The sequence below is a fragment of the Anomaloglossus baeobatrachus genome, chromosome 3, assembly GCF_048569485.1.
Source record: "Anomaloglossus baeobatrachus isolate aAnoBae1 chromosome 3, aAnoBae1.hap1, whole genome shotgun sequence".
Lineage (NCBI taxonomy): Eukaryota > Metazoa > Chordata > Amphibia > Anura > Aromobatidae > Anomaloglossus > Anomaloglossus baeobatrachus.
This window is the reverse complement of record NC_134355.1, coordinates 404,031,830-404,045,327: the sequence shown is the minus strand read 5'-3', so window position 1 is coordinate 404,045,327 and position 13,498 is coordinate 404,031,830. Positions and strand designations below refer to the sequence as shown.

General features: G+C 41.0%; 1 protein-coding gene across 21 annotated transcripts in view; it reads right to left on the bottom strand.

The window, feature by feature from the left end:
* Window positions 1-13,498, bottom strand: part of DST (dystonin) — an 879,552-nt gene that overhangs the window by 216,974 nt on the left and 649,080 nt on the right. For all 21 annotated transcript variants that reach the window (XM_075340270.1, XM_075340271.1, XM_075340278.1 and 18 more), the window contains 2 exons: window positions 10,938-11,137; window positions 1,385-1,880 (listed from right to left, as the gene is read on the bottom strand). In XM_075340270.1, coding sequence (XP_075196385.1) covers window positions 1,385-1,880; window positions 10,938-11,137 — 696 coding nt within the window. The remainder of the gene's footprint in view (window positions 1-1,384; window positions 1,881-10,937; window positions 11,138-13,498) is intronic.

Genomic DNA, 13,498 nt, shown 5'->3' with positions numbered 1-13,498 from the left:
GGACCATATGTCCTAGACTTCATAGAAGCTTGACCTGTTGCTAGATAAAACACAACCTATTCTTTGCACTTGCATTAATCTGTTCTCATCTAAAGAACATGTGTTTTTATCAGCTCTAAAAAGTTTTCTCGCTTGTATATTTAACTTATTTTTGCCTGTTTTTTTCACGATACATGAGACTTAAATTTTAAGTAATTTCTATAGTGCTTTTATTTTTTTGCTGATATCGCAGAAGGTAAAGACAAATAGGAAATGTGTCTATTTTTCACATTTATTTATTTATTTTTACAAACAATTTTTACTTCGAAATTTGTTAGATAGTGGACATATTTGTTTCAAACAGGGTTGTGCTAGAAACAGTAATGCCGACTAGCAGTATCTCTTTCTTTGATTTATTATTTTTTTCTATTTACTTATGATTTTTAAATACTTTGCATTTCTTTTACATACTGTGCCTCCATAAGGTCTTAAAATACCTTTGGGCAGGCATTTAAACATATTAATATCTTCTTTTTATTGAGGATTTTTCATGTAACTGTGGCTAGTATATTAGCCCCTGTTACAGGGAAAATTCAGCTCCTGGCTGCATAACAAAGCTAACAGAGTCTTCAGAATGGGTCTGGAGGAGGAAGCACTGTCAGTGCTGTCTAATTTGTAAACACAAGGGCTGATTCAGACTTTATGGGAGTCAGGTTGTATCTATCACCTAGCTTCAAGCCTCCAACAGATGATTTCCTGCGAGCTGCTTACTCTGAATTAGCATTTAACCTTCGTCAGGCTGCATAATTTTGCCAACATTTCTCGACCCCTTATCTCGGAAGGGGGTGGAGATATTTTATTGAAATTTGGCCAATATATTCTGGACCAAAACTGCTGAGATGTCACGAAATTTCAGCCCTCTACGGCTTTTCTAAAAAAAAAAATTATTGCAATTTTAAAATGGAATAGTTACAATTGTACCTATTCAGCCGGACGAAGGTTAATAATGTCAGTGTAGAGTAAAAGCAGGGCCTTGAATGTTTATAGATTATGGGCAGTCCAGATGTAGTTAAACTATCATGGAGTATTGTCAATTAAAGCTAAAATAATTAACTAATGTGTAAGACGTTAGAGACATTCTTGTAGATTTAGCATTGAATAATGGCAGGACAAAAGAGGAATACTACAGTACATTATATATTTCTGCATTAAATTGTAAGATACATAACAATATATAAATCAGAAGGAGCGCTGTCAGAAATTGACTTGTGATATTATTGATTACTCATGTTATTCGATACACGGTTATTATGGGTCTCATTATGTGCCAAGATAAGGCACTTAATTTTCACTGTTTCTTGCAGTTTTTTCATTACATCAGAGTAAAGTTGGGGTGAACACATACCTGTTTTTTGTTTCAAATCCATGAAGGGCTTAGCAATGTTGTCCATCTGCCTATTCAACTCCACTTTTAAGTATTCCTCAGCTACCAAACGTGACAACTCATCACACAATTCTCTGGCTCTTTCAATGTTTGCCATCTCCTGCTTTATTTCTTCCTGGACTTGCTGTGCAGTCTCTAGCTTCAGTTTTACAGCATTGGGGTCAGAGCTTAATGTCGTATTGCTGCTCAGTTTGTTATTCAAGGCACTTAGTTTCTCAGAAAGACCGTTCAGATGGCTTTGGTAATCAGTGCTTTTTACAATAGCTTGGTCGATTCGATCACATCTGTCATTTAATTGTCCAGTTAGACTTTCCCATTTACACGCCACATCTGCTATCTGCTCCTTTACTGCCTCATCACAGGCAGGGAGGTCTCCAGGTCGGCTAAGGATCCTCTGTCCAGCATTGTTAAGCTGCTCATACTGTTGTTTTCGAGCATCAAACTCTTTTAAGAGAATCTAAAGTAAAAAGATAAATGAGAATTCCCATAATCACACAATGCATAGAGCAGAATTACACACTCAATAGCATTTTCATATTCATTTAAAAGGGTTGTTATATATTATTGATGACCTATCCCAAGGATAAGTAATCTGTAGGGCATCTCACCAATCAGCTGGTACTGGCAGTGGCTGAACAGAGCTGCACTGAACAAATCCGTTTATTGTATTTTCTTCAGCTAGATCTGTTCTGCAGCACTTGGCAGGGAACACTACACAAAGGATGGAGATGTGCGGTCCAATTCTGCTCAATATTTACATCTGGCAACAAGCGGAGTTATTATTAACTGATCAGTGGGATGGTAGATGATGGACCTTACAGATCTGATATTGATGATGAATTCTAAGACTGGTAATGACTCGGGTCGTTTATGCATCTTATCAGAAATGTTGGTGGGCATAACTTAAAGGGGCTTGGACTCACTATAAAAAGGCATGTCAATCTTTGCGACATCATGCGCTAAAAATGCACCAAATTTGTTGTGCAAATTTGGCACAAAGTAAGACAACTGATAGGAGGTATAAAACCAGGCAGTGCAAAAATCAGACAAATTTAGCAAACAGTATGGACTACTTTAATAAATCTGGCTCATTTTAGGACTGTCAAGTCTAAATTGACACTGTCTAAGAATTAGACAGTATGGATAAATCTGCTCCATTCTGCTTTGTTTTATTACTACTGATTTATGCCAAGTTTCCACATAATGAGGAGTGTAAAAGATCTGATATTTATACCCTTGACTGAACTGTCCAGATACCTATATATATCAATGCTGATACATACTCACATACTATACACATATGTACAGTCAAGGCCAAAAGTGTAGGCACCCTTGAAATTATTAACAGAAAATTATTGCAATTACACATATTTTGTCATATACAGATTTATTTCCTTTGAGTATATTGGAACAACACACAAAAAACTAACAAAAAAGGCAAACTGGACATAATTTCACATAAAACTCCAAGAATGAGCGGGATAAAATTGTTGGCACCCTGAACTTAATATTTGGTTGCACACCCTTTGATATAAATAACTGCAATTAATTGCTTCCTATAACAATCAACAAGCTTCTTACACCTCTTGTAAATATGGACCACTCTTCTTTTGCAAGCTGCTCCAGGTCTCTCATATTTGAAGGGTGTCTTCTTCCAACAGCAATTTTAAAATCTCTTTACAGGTGTTTAATGGAATATAAATCCAGACTCATTGTTGGTCACTTCAGAACTCTCCAGCATTTTATTTCCTTTAATTTCTGACAGCTTCTTCTTACAGGTAGATAGAAGAGCGACCAAGATTATTAGAGGAATGGGTGGGCTGCAACACCAAGACAGGTTATTAAACTTGGGGTTATTTAGTTTGGAAAAACAAAGGCTTAGGGGGGATCTAATCACAATGTATAAACATATGAGGGGACAGTACAGAGACCTTTCCAAAGATCTCTTTACACCTAGGCCTGCGACTGGAACACGGGGGCATCCGCTACGTCTTGAGGAAAGAAGGTTTAATCATAATCACAGACGAGGATTCTTTACTGTACGAGCAGTGAGACTATGGAACTCTCTGCCGCATGATGTTGTAATGAGTGATTCACTACTAACATTTAAGCAGAGCCTGGATGCCTTTCTTAAAAAATGTAATATTACCAGTTATGTATATTAGATTTTATGACAGGGTGTTGATCCAGGGAACTAGTCTGATTGCCATATGTGGAGTCAGGAAGGAATTTTTTCCCCATTGGAGCTTGTTTGACACATTGGGGTTTTTTTGCCTTCCTCTGGATCAACAAGTTAGGCTACGGGTTGAACTTGATGGACTTAGAGTCTCCCTTCAACCTTAAAAACTATGAAACGTCTTCAATTATGCTTCGGGTCATTGTCCTGCTGGAAGACCCATGATGTACAACGTAAATCCAACTTTCTCACACTGGGAACTGACACTGGGCACTGCACTGTGACCCAAAATCCTTTCGTAATCGTCAGATTTCATGACATCTTTCACACAGTCAAGGCATTCATTGCTAGAGGCAGCAAGACAACACCAAAACATCTTTGAACCTCCCCCATATTTGACTTTTGGTACTGTGTTCTTTTCTTTGTAGGCCTCATTCCATTTTCAGTAAACAGTAGAATGATGTGCTTTACCTAAAAGATCTGCCTTGGTCTCATCTGTCTACAAGATGCTTTCCCAGAAGGATTTTAGTGTCATGTACAGTTTGGTAAACTAGTTAGCTTTTATATGTCTTTGTGTCAATAGTGGTGTCCTCCTGCGTCTCATGCCATAGCGTTTCATTTAATTCAAATGTCGACGAATAGTTCGCGCTGACACTGATGCACCTTGAGTCTCCAGAACAGCTTGAATTATCCTGAGATGCAACCTTTCATCAATATTTTTTCTGCCGTCCACGTCTGGGGAGACTAGATACAGTGTCATGAGCTGTAAACTTCTTGACTATGTTGCATGACATGGACAAAGAAACATCAATATCTCTGGTAACACTGAGATTGCTGATATTTTTCAACAATTTTGTTTCTCAAGTCCTCAGACAATTTGTTTCTCCTATGCCTATTCTCCATTCTTAGTGTGGCACACACACACACACAATGCAAAGATTGAGTCAACTTCTTCCCTTTTTATCTGGTTTCAGGTGTGATTTTCATATTGCCTGCACCTGTTACTTGTAACAGGTGTGTTAACCAGCATCACATGTTTGAAAGAAAGTGGTTTTCCCACAGTTTTGGAAAGGTGCCAACAATTTTATCCGGACCATTTTTGGGGTTTTGTGTAACATTATGTCCTATTTGCCTTATATTTTATGTGTTTTTTTTGTTTTGTTCAAATACACACAAAAGAAATAAATGTGTATAAAAAATGTGTAACTGCAATATTTTTCTTGGAGAAATATTTCATTTTCTGGAACAATTCCAAGGCAGCCATGACTGTATGCCTACTATAGAAAGCATATAAATAGGTCTAGTGAGTCACAGCACATAGGGAAATAAAGCATGGAGCAGTAAAATGAAGACTTGTTGAGTGTTAGATATTCTTCAGTAGACAAGATCACAAGCAGCATGAAATTGCAGGGGGTGATCTCATGGGAAACACATGTACTCCCTTCTAGTCTGGAAACATCTGGGGGGCACAGAACAAATATCTAGGCAATGACAGTAACTTCGCGGCAGGGTGAGCAAAGCAGGGACTGGTGAATGCAAAGGAATGAATTGAACCTCAATGGAAATGGTATATACCTAATACAAAGAGACATTGAATATAACGATACAAATATGAGTCAGAGATGAATCATTCACAGGAAACAAGCAATAAGTTTTACATAGGGCCGAAATAATGTAATTAGTTTGTGGCATTGGCCCCCAACAATGATGTGAAATGACTTCATATCTATCTGCAGCAGCCCTTCATACGTCTATTGCATTGCCGTACAAGAAATAATATTCACATCCTAATTAGTGATGAGCGGACTCAGACTGTAAAAGTCAGGAATAGCGCAGTTTCAAAGTTACTGGCCTGGGCCCAGGATTCCAGGTTTTTGATCTGGATCCCGCACTCGAGAAATTAAAAAAAAATAATAAAAAATGAAAGAAAATAAAAATTAAGCGAGCACTTCATACTTGTTGAGGCTCCGTCATGGCGGCACACTGCTTCCAGGTCGCACATTCACTTACGGGGCCGCGCATTAGGCTCATCGCGTATGCACTGCTTTCCCCGCTCACCGGCCATCCTGGTGTCTGTGATTGGTTGGAGTCAGACATGCCCCCAGTGTAATCCACATGAGGAGGTCCCATGACGATTCAGTTCTGCTACATGCAAGTCCCAGCGAGCGGCCATAGAGCAGGAATTGCAGCAAAATTAAATCTGAAGTGTATTACTTCTTTCAGAAATTTATCTGCAGAGTTCATTCATACTAATGAGTGTTGAAAAATCTGTACCAAAATCGGCTTGTAGAAAATGCATAAAACACTGCAGTAATGAATGTGTGAACATACTGTATAGGGTATATACACATGTTAAGTATTTGGTGCAGAAATTTCTGCACCATTTCATCATCTCTTGGCAGGAAAAATTCAGCGTAAAATATGAAACCTTTTGCATCATTTTTGACACGTATTTTACTTGCCTTTTTGTTAAACAAAACTTTTGTATGCATTGTTAAATAACTGACGTCTGTAAGATCCATTTGTTTAACATGAGAGTCTATGGCGAATGGATCTGGTAACAGATTGCTATTTAGTCATACATTTTTCTTGCATTAGTAAAAGATTTCTTTTTTTCTTACATGATCAGATTCAAATGGAATATAAATAGCAATCCGTTAACGGATCCGTTCTCCATAGACTCCCATGTTAAAAAAACGGATCCGGCAGAAATCATTTTGCCAACAGATCTCTGCAGGATCCGTTTTAACGGATGATTACTGGACATGTGAACTCAACCTTACACGCAATCTGATGTATTTACTTGCTGACAAATGAAAACAAGTAAATGAAGAAGAGAGAAGCCACTGAGGTTGAGTAAATTCCCATGACGAGCATTTGGTGCAATTTTGACACTACGTATTTTCTCTGCACAAGAAACGCAGCATCTTACAGTTCCAGTACAGTAAATGGGACCTATAGAAATCTCATGCCCACTGTGCACCAAACATTCATTGTGAGAACATAGCCCAACAGTTCCATTCCCAAACGGTCGTACATATCAAAGTAGATCGGACTTTCACAACTGTTCTTACTTTGACTGGTAGATGTCATCCAGCTGTACTAGACATGCTGCACATGTTGTTGCTAATGAAACTTTTTATTTTAAGGATCTGACTTTTTCGCCATCCTTGATTTTATTTATCCCTGGCTCACTCATCTATACCGATCCATACAAAGTCCTTTTTTTTCCCTTCATATGGTTAAACTCAATTCAGACTGGTGGACAGATTTTTTTTGGTCTCTCTACAAAACACTTCATCCAGACATCCATTATTTTTTTCCACAGTCCATTTTTCATCAGGATCTGAATCCAATTTTCAACCATATTTGGTTTGTGTGTCCGCCATACCACTTATACCATTTGTGTGGAACAAGGTTTATGCAAACAAAAAAAGAATAAAAAAAAATCTAAGCTTCTCCTACTCAATAACCAGTAAAGAATGAACAGCATAAGCGGGCTTTACACGCTACGATATATGTAACGAGATGTCGGCGGGGTCATGTCGTAAGTGACGCACATCCGGCATCGTTAGTGATATTGTAGCGTGTGACAGCTATGAACGAGCAGAAATACTCACCTTCTCGTTCATCGCTGACACGTCGCTCGTTTTCTAAAAATCGCACGTCCTGTTGTTCATCGTACCCGGGGCAGCACACATCGCTCCGTGTGACACCCCGGGAACGATGAACTGCGGCCGGCGGCGGCAATACTGAAGGAAGGAGGTGGGCGGGATGTTTACATCCCGCTCATCTCCGCCCCTCCGCTTCTATTGGCCGGCCGCTGTGTGACGTCGCTGTGATGCCGAACGTCCCTCTCCCTTCAGGAAGTGAATGATTGCCGCCCACAGCGAGGTCGTTTGGAAGGTAAGTACAACGAAGTGTGACGGGGGATACAGCATTGTGCGACACGGGCAACAAATTGCCCGTGCCGCACAAACGATGGGGGCGGGTGCGATCGCAAATCCGATCGCACGAGAAATTGTAAGGTGTAAAGCAGGCTATAGATTGACACAAAGATGGCATCCATGTGCTATCCATTTATTCCATAGATCCATTGATTTTAATGGAAGAGTGTGATCTGTTACTAGAATGAAAACCTAATATGTGTCCGAACAAGTTGACGGCACCATAGGCTAAAATGGGGATGTTGTATCTGGGAAAATCACAGATAGAATAAATATATGAAAAAGAGTCTTTATAACATAACCAATCCAAGAAATCCACACCCCATAGATGGGAACAGATGGCCACAATCTTCTTTGGATGGCTGGAGTCCATAAGTGCTGTTAGGACTAAACTACTACAGTAAATAAAACTGAGAAAATGATACAGAGCTGTAGAGATCCTGCCATGTCAGATACCTCCTAAGTGCACTGAATTAGCTTCAATAGTGTCATAAGGGTGCTTTACACTCTGCGACATCGCTAATGATATATCGTCGGGGTCACGTCGTTAGTGACGCACATCCGGCACCGTTAGCGACACCGCAGCGTGTGACACCAATGAGCGACGATCAACGAGCGCAAAAACGTGAAAAATCGTTGCTCGTTGACACGTCGTTCATTTTCTTAATATCGTTGCTGCTGCAGGTACGATGTTGTTCGTCGTTCCTGCGGCAGTAGAGATCGCTATGTGTGACACCGCAGGAACGACGAACATCTCCTTACCTGCGTCCACCAGCAATGAGGCAATGAGGAAGGAAGCAGGTGGGCGGAATGTTCCGGCCGCTCATCTCCGCCCCTCCTCTGCTATTGGACGGCTGCCGTGTGACGTCGCTGTGACGCTGCACGAACCGCCCCCTTAGAAAGGAGGCGGATAACCGGCCAGAGCGACGTCGCAGGGAAGGTAAGTTCGTGTGACGGATGTTAGCGATGTTGTGCGCCACGGGCAGCGATTTGCCCGTGTCGCACAACCGATGGGGGCGGGTACGCTGTAAAGTACCCTTTATTTGTAAGATAACTATCAGTAAAGAAGACTGAAGAACTGTTTCATAAAAATTCAAGTTTCACTGTATTTTTTTTTCATTTTAAACTGAGCACCTCCTTCAATTGTTCCTGCTTCATTCATTCTGGAATAGCTAATCTTTTTGTTCTGTCTCAAATCATGCCCCCCAAGTAATAAGGCCCCTTTACACTAAACAACTTACCAGCGATCCCAACAACGATACAACCTGATAGGGATCGCTGGTAAGTTGCTAGGAGGTCGCTGGTGAGAGGTCACACAGTCAGACGCTCCAGCGATCCCACCAGCAACCTGACCTGGCAGGGATCGCTGGAGCATCGCTACACGGGTTGCTGGTGAGCTGTCACCAGCAACCAGTGACCAGCCCCCAGCCAGCAGCGACGCACTGAAGCGATGCTGCGCTTGGTAACCAACCCGATATTTACCTTGGTTACCAGCGCACGCAGGTACACCTGCAGAGAGCAGGGAGCAGCGCACACTGCTTAGCGCTGGCTCCCTGCTCTCCTAGCTACAGTACACATCGGGTTAATTACCCGATGTGTGCTGTAGCTACACGTGCAGAGAGCAGGGAGTAGCGCACACTGCTTAGCGCTGGCTCCCTGCTCTCCTAGTTACAGCACACATGGGGTTAATTACCCGATGTGTACTCTGCTACACGTGCAAGGAGCAGGAGCCGGCACTGACAGTGAGAGCGGCGGAGGCTGGTAACGAAGGTAAATATCGGGTAACCAAGGACAGGGCTTCTTGGTTACCCGATGTTTACCGTGATTACCAGTGTCCACAGAAGCTGGCTCCTGCTGCCTGCACATTTAAGTCCCCTTTACACACTGAGACTTTGTAGCGATCATGCTGCACAGCGGGAAACAAAGGACCAAAGAATGGTTCTGAACGATTTGTAGCGATCAGCAACTTCACAGCAGGGGCCAGGTCGCTGATGTGTTTCACACACTGCAATGTCGCTGGGGATGTCGCTATTACGTCACAAAACCGGTGACGTTACAGCGATGTCGTTTGCGATGTTGCAGTGTGTAAAGCCACCTATAAATGTGCAAAATGTCCTTCAACCAACTGAGCATGTACTACAAAACTCCTCTGTGAGTGGAGCAAAGGTTTGATTGGCCAGCATCAAAAGTTAAAAAGCAAATACCAACAGACAAGTTCTGTAGTATACACCCAGTTGGCTGAAGCGTACGTTTGCACCATTGTTACCTGGGGGCATAATTAGATTGGAGGAGAATAGAAGATTGGAGATTAGAGGAGAGTAGAAGAAAAAGCAAAATGGTAATAGAAAAAGTAGAGTAGCACCAACTGTGCTCAGTTTAAGGGTGCGCTCACACAAACGTATGACTGGCGCGATTATCAGATCGCAGCACCTGGCGTGGCTGACTTCTCTCCTGACAGGAGCAGGTCAGCTGCAAGTATTTCTATGCAGTTGAAATGCTCCTGTCCAGAGAGTGTGCGGCCGTACCGCGTGATGCTGATGCGAGACTCACCGAGTCACTCGCAAGTGTGACTCCGGCCTAAGTCATAAAAATATAGTGAAACCTTTATTGTGAAATCTTTACCCTTGTGCATTAACGGGTTTCTCAGATAGGATGATAAGGGCAGATCAGATGGTAGTCTTTCAACAGTTATGTAACATCTTTCCTTAAAAGGAATCTATCACCAGGTTTTTGCTCCCCCATCTGAGAGCAGCATAATGTAGAGGCAGAGACCCTGATTCCTGCAATGTGTCACTTACTCACCTGTTTGCTGTCATTTTGATAAAATCAATGTTTTCTCTGCTGCAGATCTAGCAGTTATACAGAGCTCATGAATATGCTGGACTACCTGGCAGCAGGCCAAGTAGTCCTCTAATGATAATCTACTGCTAACTAAACAGTGTTTTTCTCAAAACTACACTAAGCATCCCAGTAAGTGACACATCACTGGAATCAGGATCTCTGCCCCTACGTTATGCTGCTCTCAGATTAGGTGGCAAAAACCTGGTGACAGATTCCCTTTAATTATTAATATATTACAAAAAAGTCAGATCGAAAGCCTATTGCTACTTTAGATAAAATCATAACACAACTAAGGAATCTTAGCCAAGTCATGCATAATATCAAGTGTCTCCTTTATCTCAACAACTCCTCTGCTGAGCCCAGCAATAAAAAAAGGTTGAGTATGGTCAGAAAGTCCACAGCGCCTCATCATCAAAGCTAGACTGTAGAGACAACCTACACCACCAAGTGACAAAAACCATATGTGCAACTTTCTTGCCAAAAAATAAATGTGTAAAGATGTACTGTAACTTAAAGAAAACGATCAGATGAACATAAGTGCTGGGTTTACCTGGACTTGCTGCTTTTGTGTTTTCAGCATATTAGGGTCTATTGACAGCGGTCCAAGCACACTGGCCATGAGTTCTTTCTCTATCAGCCATTGTTTTAACTGAGCCTCCGCATTTTGGAACAGGGTCAGGTCATTCGAAGACTCTTCCAACGTTTGCTGCCTTTCAGCTGTCATCTGGGTGATGTCTTTCCAAGAAAACTCTACAGCGGACACAACAAAAAGGCGACAAAAAAGAAACAGACATTATTATTTATACAAAAACTCCAATTAACCGCTTGTAATTTATTGCAACCTGCAGATGAGTGCAGAAACGGTCTTTAGTGAAAGTGGATTAAAGCACAGGAGACAATGACTGTAAGGGCTTGCTCTTGTGTAGTAGTTTTTCTGTATTTATTTTTTTCTTTGCATTTTATCTAGCATTTTACATTAGCAGAAAAATAAACGAGGTTTACTAAATATTTAGTAAACATTCTTTTTAATTAATTTTGACTTTACTTTTTAGTACTCCATAGCAGAAGTAAACTCGTGATCAATCAGTACTGAAGTATATGGTAAACGTAATAATCTCATATGATTTGCAACAATGGGCTGGACTTCATAGCTCCACGAAGATGGCAGTAACAAAGGTTTTCAATTGGACTCTGGCTACTATGGCCATTGGCATCCCGCAATCTTTTTGCAATGGGGTGGATGACGGTTAGGGTGTGCAGACTGTACTCAACCACTTACATGCTGCAGTCAGAAACTGACAGTGGCATTGGATGATTAAACAGTTCTACCATTAGAGGTACAATTTGTTCGTATAACATAACAGGCAAATTATGTTGAAAACCTTTCCTTTATATAGGTTATCAATATGGAAACAATGACTGCTGCATGCCGATAACCATGCCTTGGAAGTCCTCTCTATTGTGTGCAAACACTTAAAAAAAAATATTTTATGGCCAGACAATTTCTTTAAGCTGATCTATGCTGTATTGTCATATAAAACATCCCTATATTATTTTGTTTTTGTTTCTAACTTTTGATCCTCTTGAATTATCACTTTATTTTCTGCAGCCTCTTTATTTACCTCCAGCTCAACCAAACATGAAATCTTCCTATGCTTGACTGCCAAACTTCACAGTCAGAGCTGGCACCGCACATGCCTCAGTGTCTAGCCCCGCCCCCTGCACATTCATTGACTGTCAGTATTCTGCCCCAGCACCTGATATATGAATACTGTGTAATGAAAATGAAAACTATATATAGCACCTAATGTCAGTCTATAGCAGATATATTTACCATGTGTGCACGGTGTGTGTGTGTGTGTGTGTGTGTGTGTGTGTGTATATATATATATATATATATATATATATATATAATGTATATGTATATATATATATATATATATATATATATATGTACAGTTAGGTCCAGAAATATTTGGACAGTGACACAATTTTCGCGAGTTGGGCTCTGCATGCCACCACATTGGATTTGAAATGAAACCTCTACAACAGAATTCAAGTGCAGATTGTAACGTTTAATTTGAAGGTTTGAACAAAAATATCTGATAGAAATTGTAGGAATTGTACACATTTCTTTACAAACACTCCACAATTTAGGAGGTCAAAAGTAATTGGACAAATAAACCAAACCCAAAAAAAAAAATTTTATTTTCAATATTTTGTTGCGAATCCTTTGGAGGCAATCACTGCCTTAAGTCTGGAACCCATGGACATCACCAAACGCTGGGTTTCCTCCTTCTTAATGCTTTGCCAGGCCTTTACAGCCGCAGCCTTCAGGTCTTGCTTGTTTGTGGGTCTTTCCGTCTTAAGTCTGGATTTGAGCAAGTGAAATGCATGCTCAATTGGGTTAAGATCTGGTGATTGACTTGGCCATTGCAGAATGTTCCACTTTTTTGCACTCATGAACTCCTGGGTAGCTTTGGCTATATGCTTGGGGTCATTGTCCATCTGTACTATGAAGCGCCGTCCGATCAACTTTGCGGCATTTGGCTGAATCTGGGCTGAAAGTATATCCCGGTACACTTCAGAATTCATCCGGCTACTCTTGTCTGCTGTTATGTCATCAATAAACACAAGTGACCCAGTGCCATTGAAAGCCATGCATGCCCATGCCATCACGTTGCCTCCACCATGTTTTACAGAGGATGTGGTGTGCCTTGGATCATGTGCCGTTCCCTTTCTTCTCCAAACTTTTTTCTTCCCATCATTCTGGTACAGGTTGATCTTTGTCTCATCTGTCCATAGAATACTTTTCCAGAACTGAGCTGGCTTCATGAGGTGTTTTTCAGCAAATTTAACTCTGGCCTGTCTATTTTTGGAATTGATGAATGGTTTGCATCTAGATGTGAACCTTTTGTATTTACTTTCATGGAGTCTTCTCTTTACTGTTGACTTAGAGACAGATACACCTACTTCACTGAGAGTGTTCTGGACTTCAGTTGATGTTGTGAACGGGTTCTTCTTCACCAAAGAAAGTATGCGGCGATCATCTACCACTGTTGTCATCCGTGGACGCCCAGGCCTTTTTGAGTTCCCAAGCTCACCAGTCAA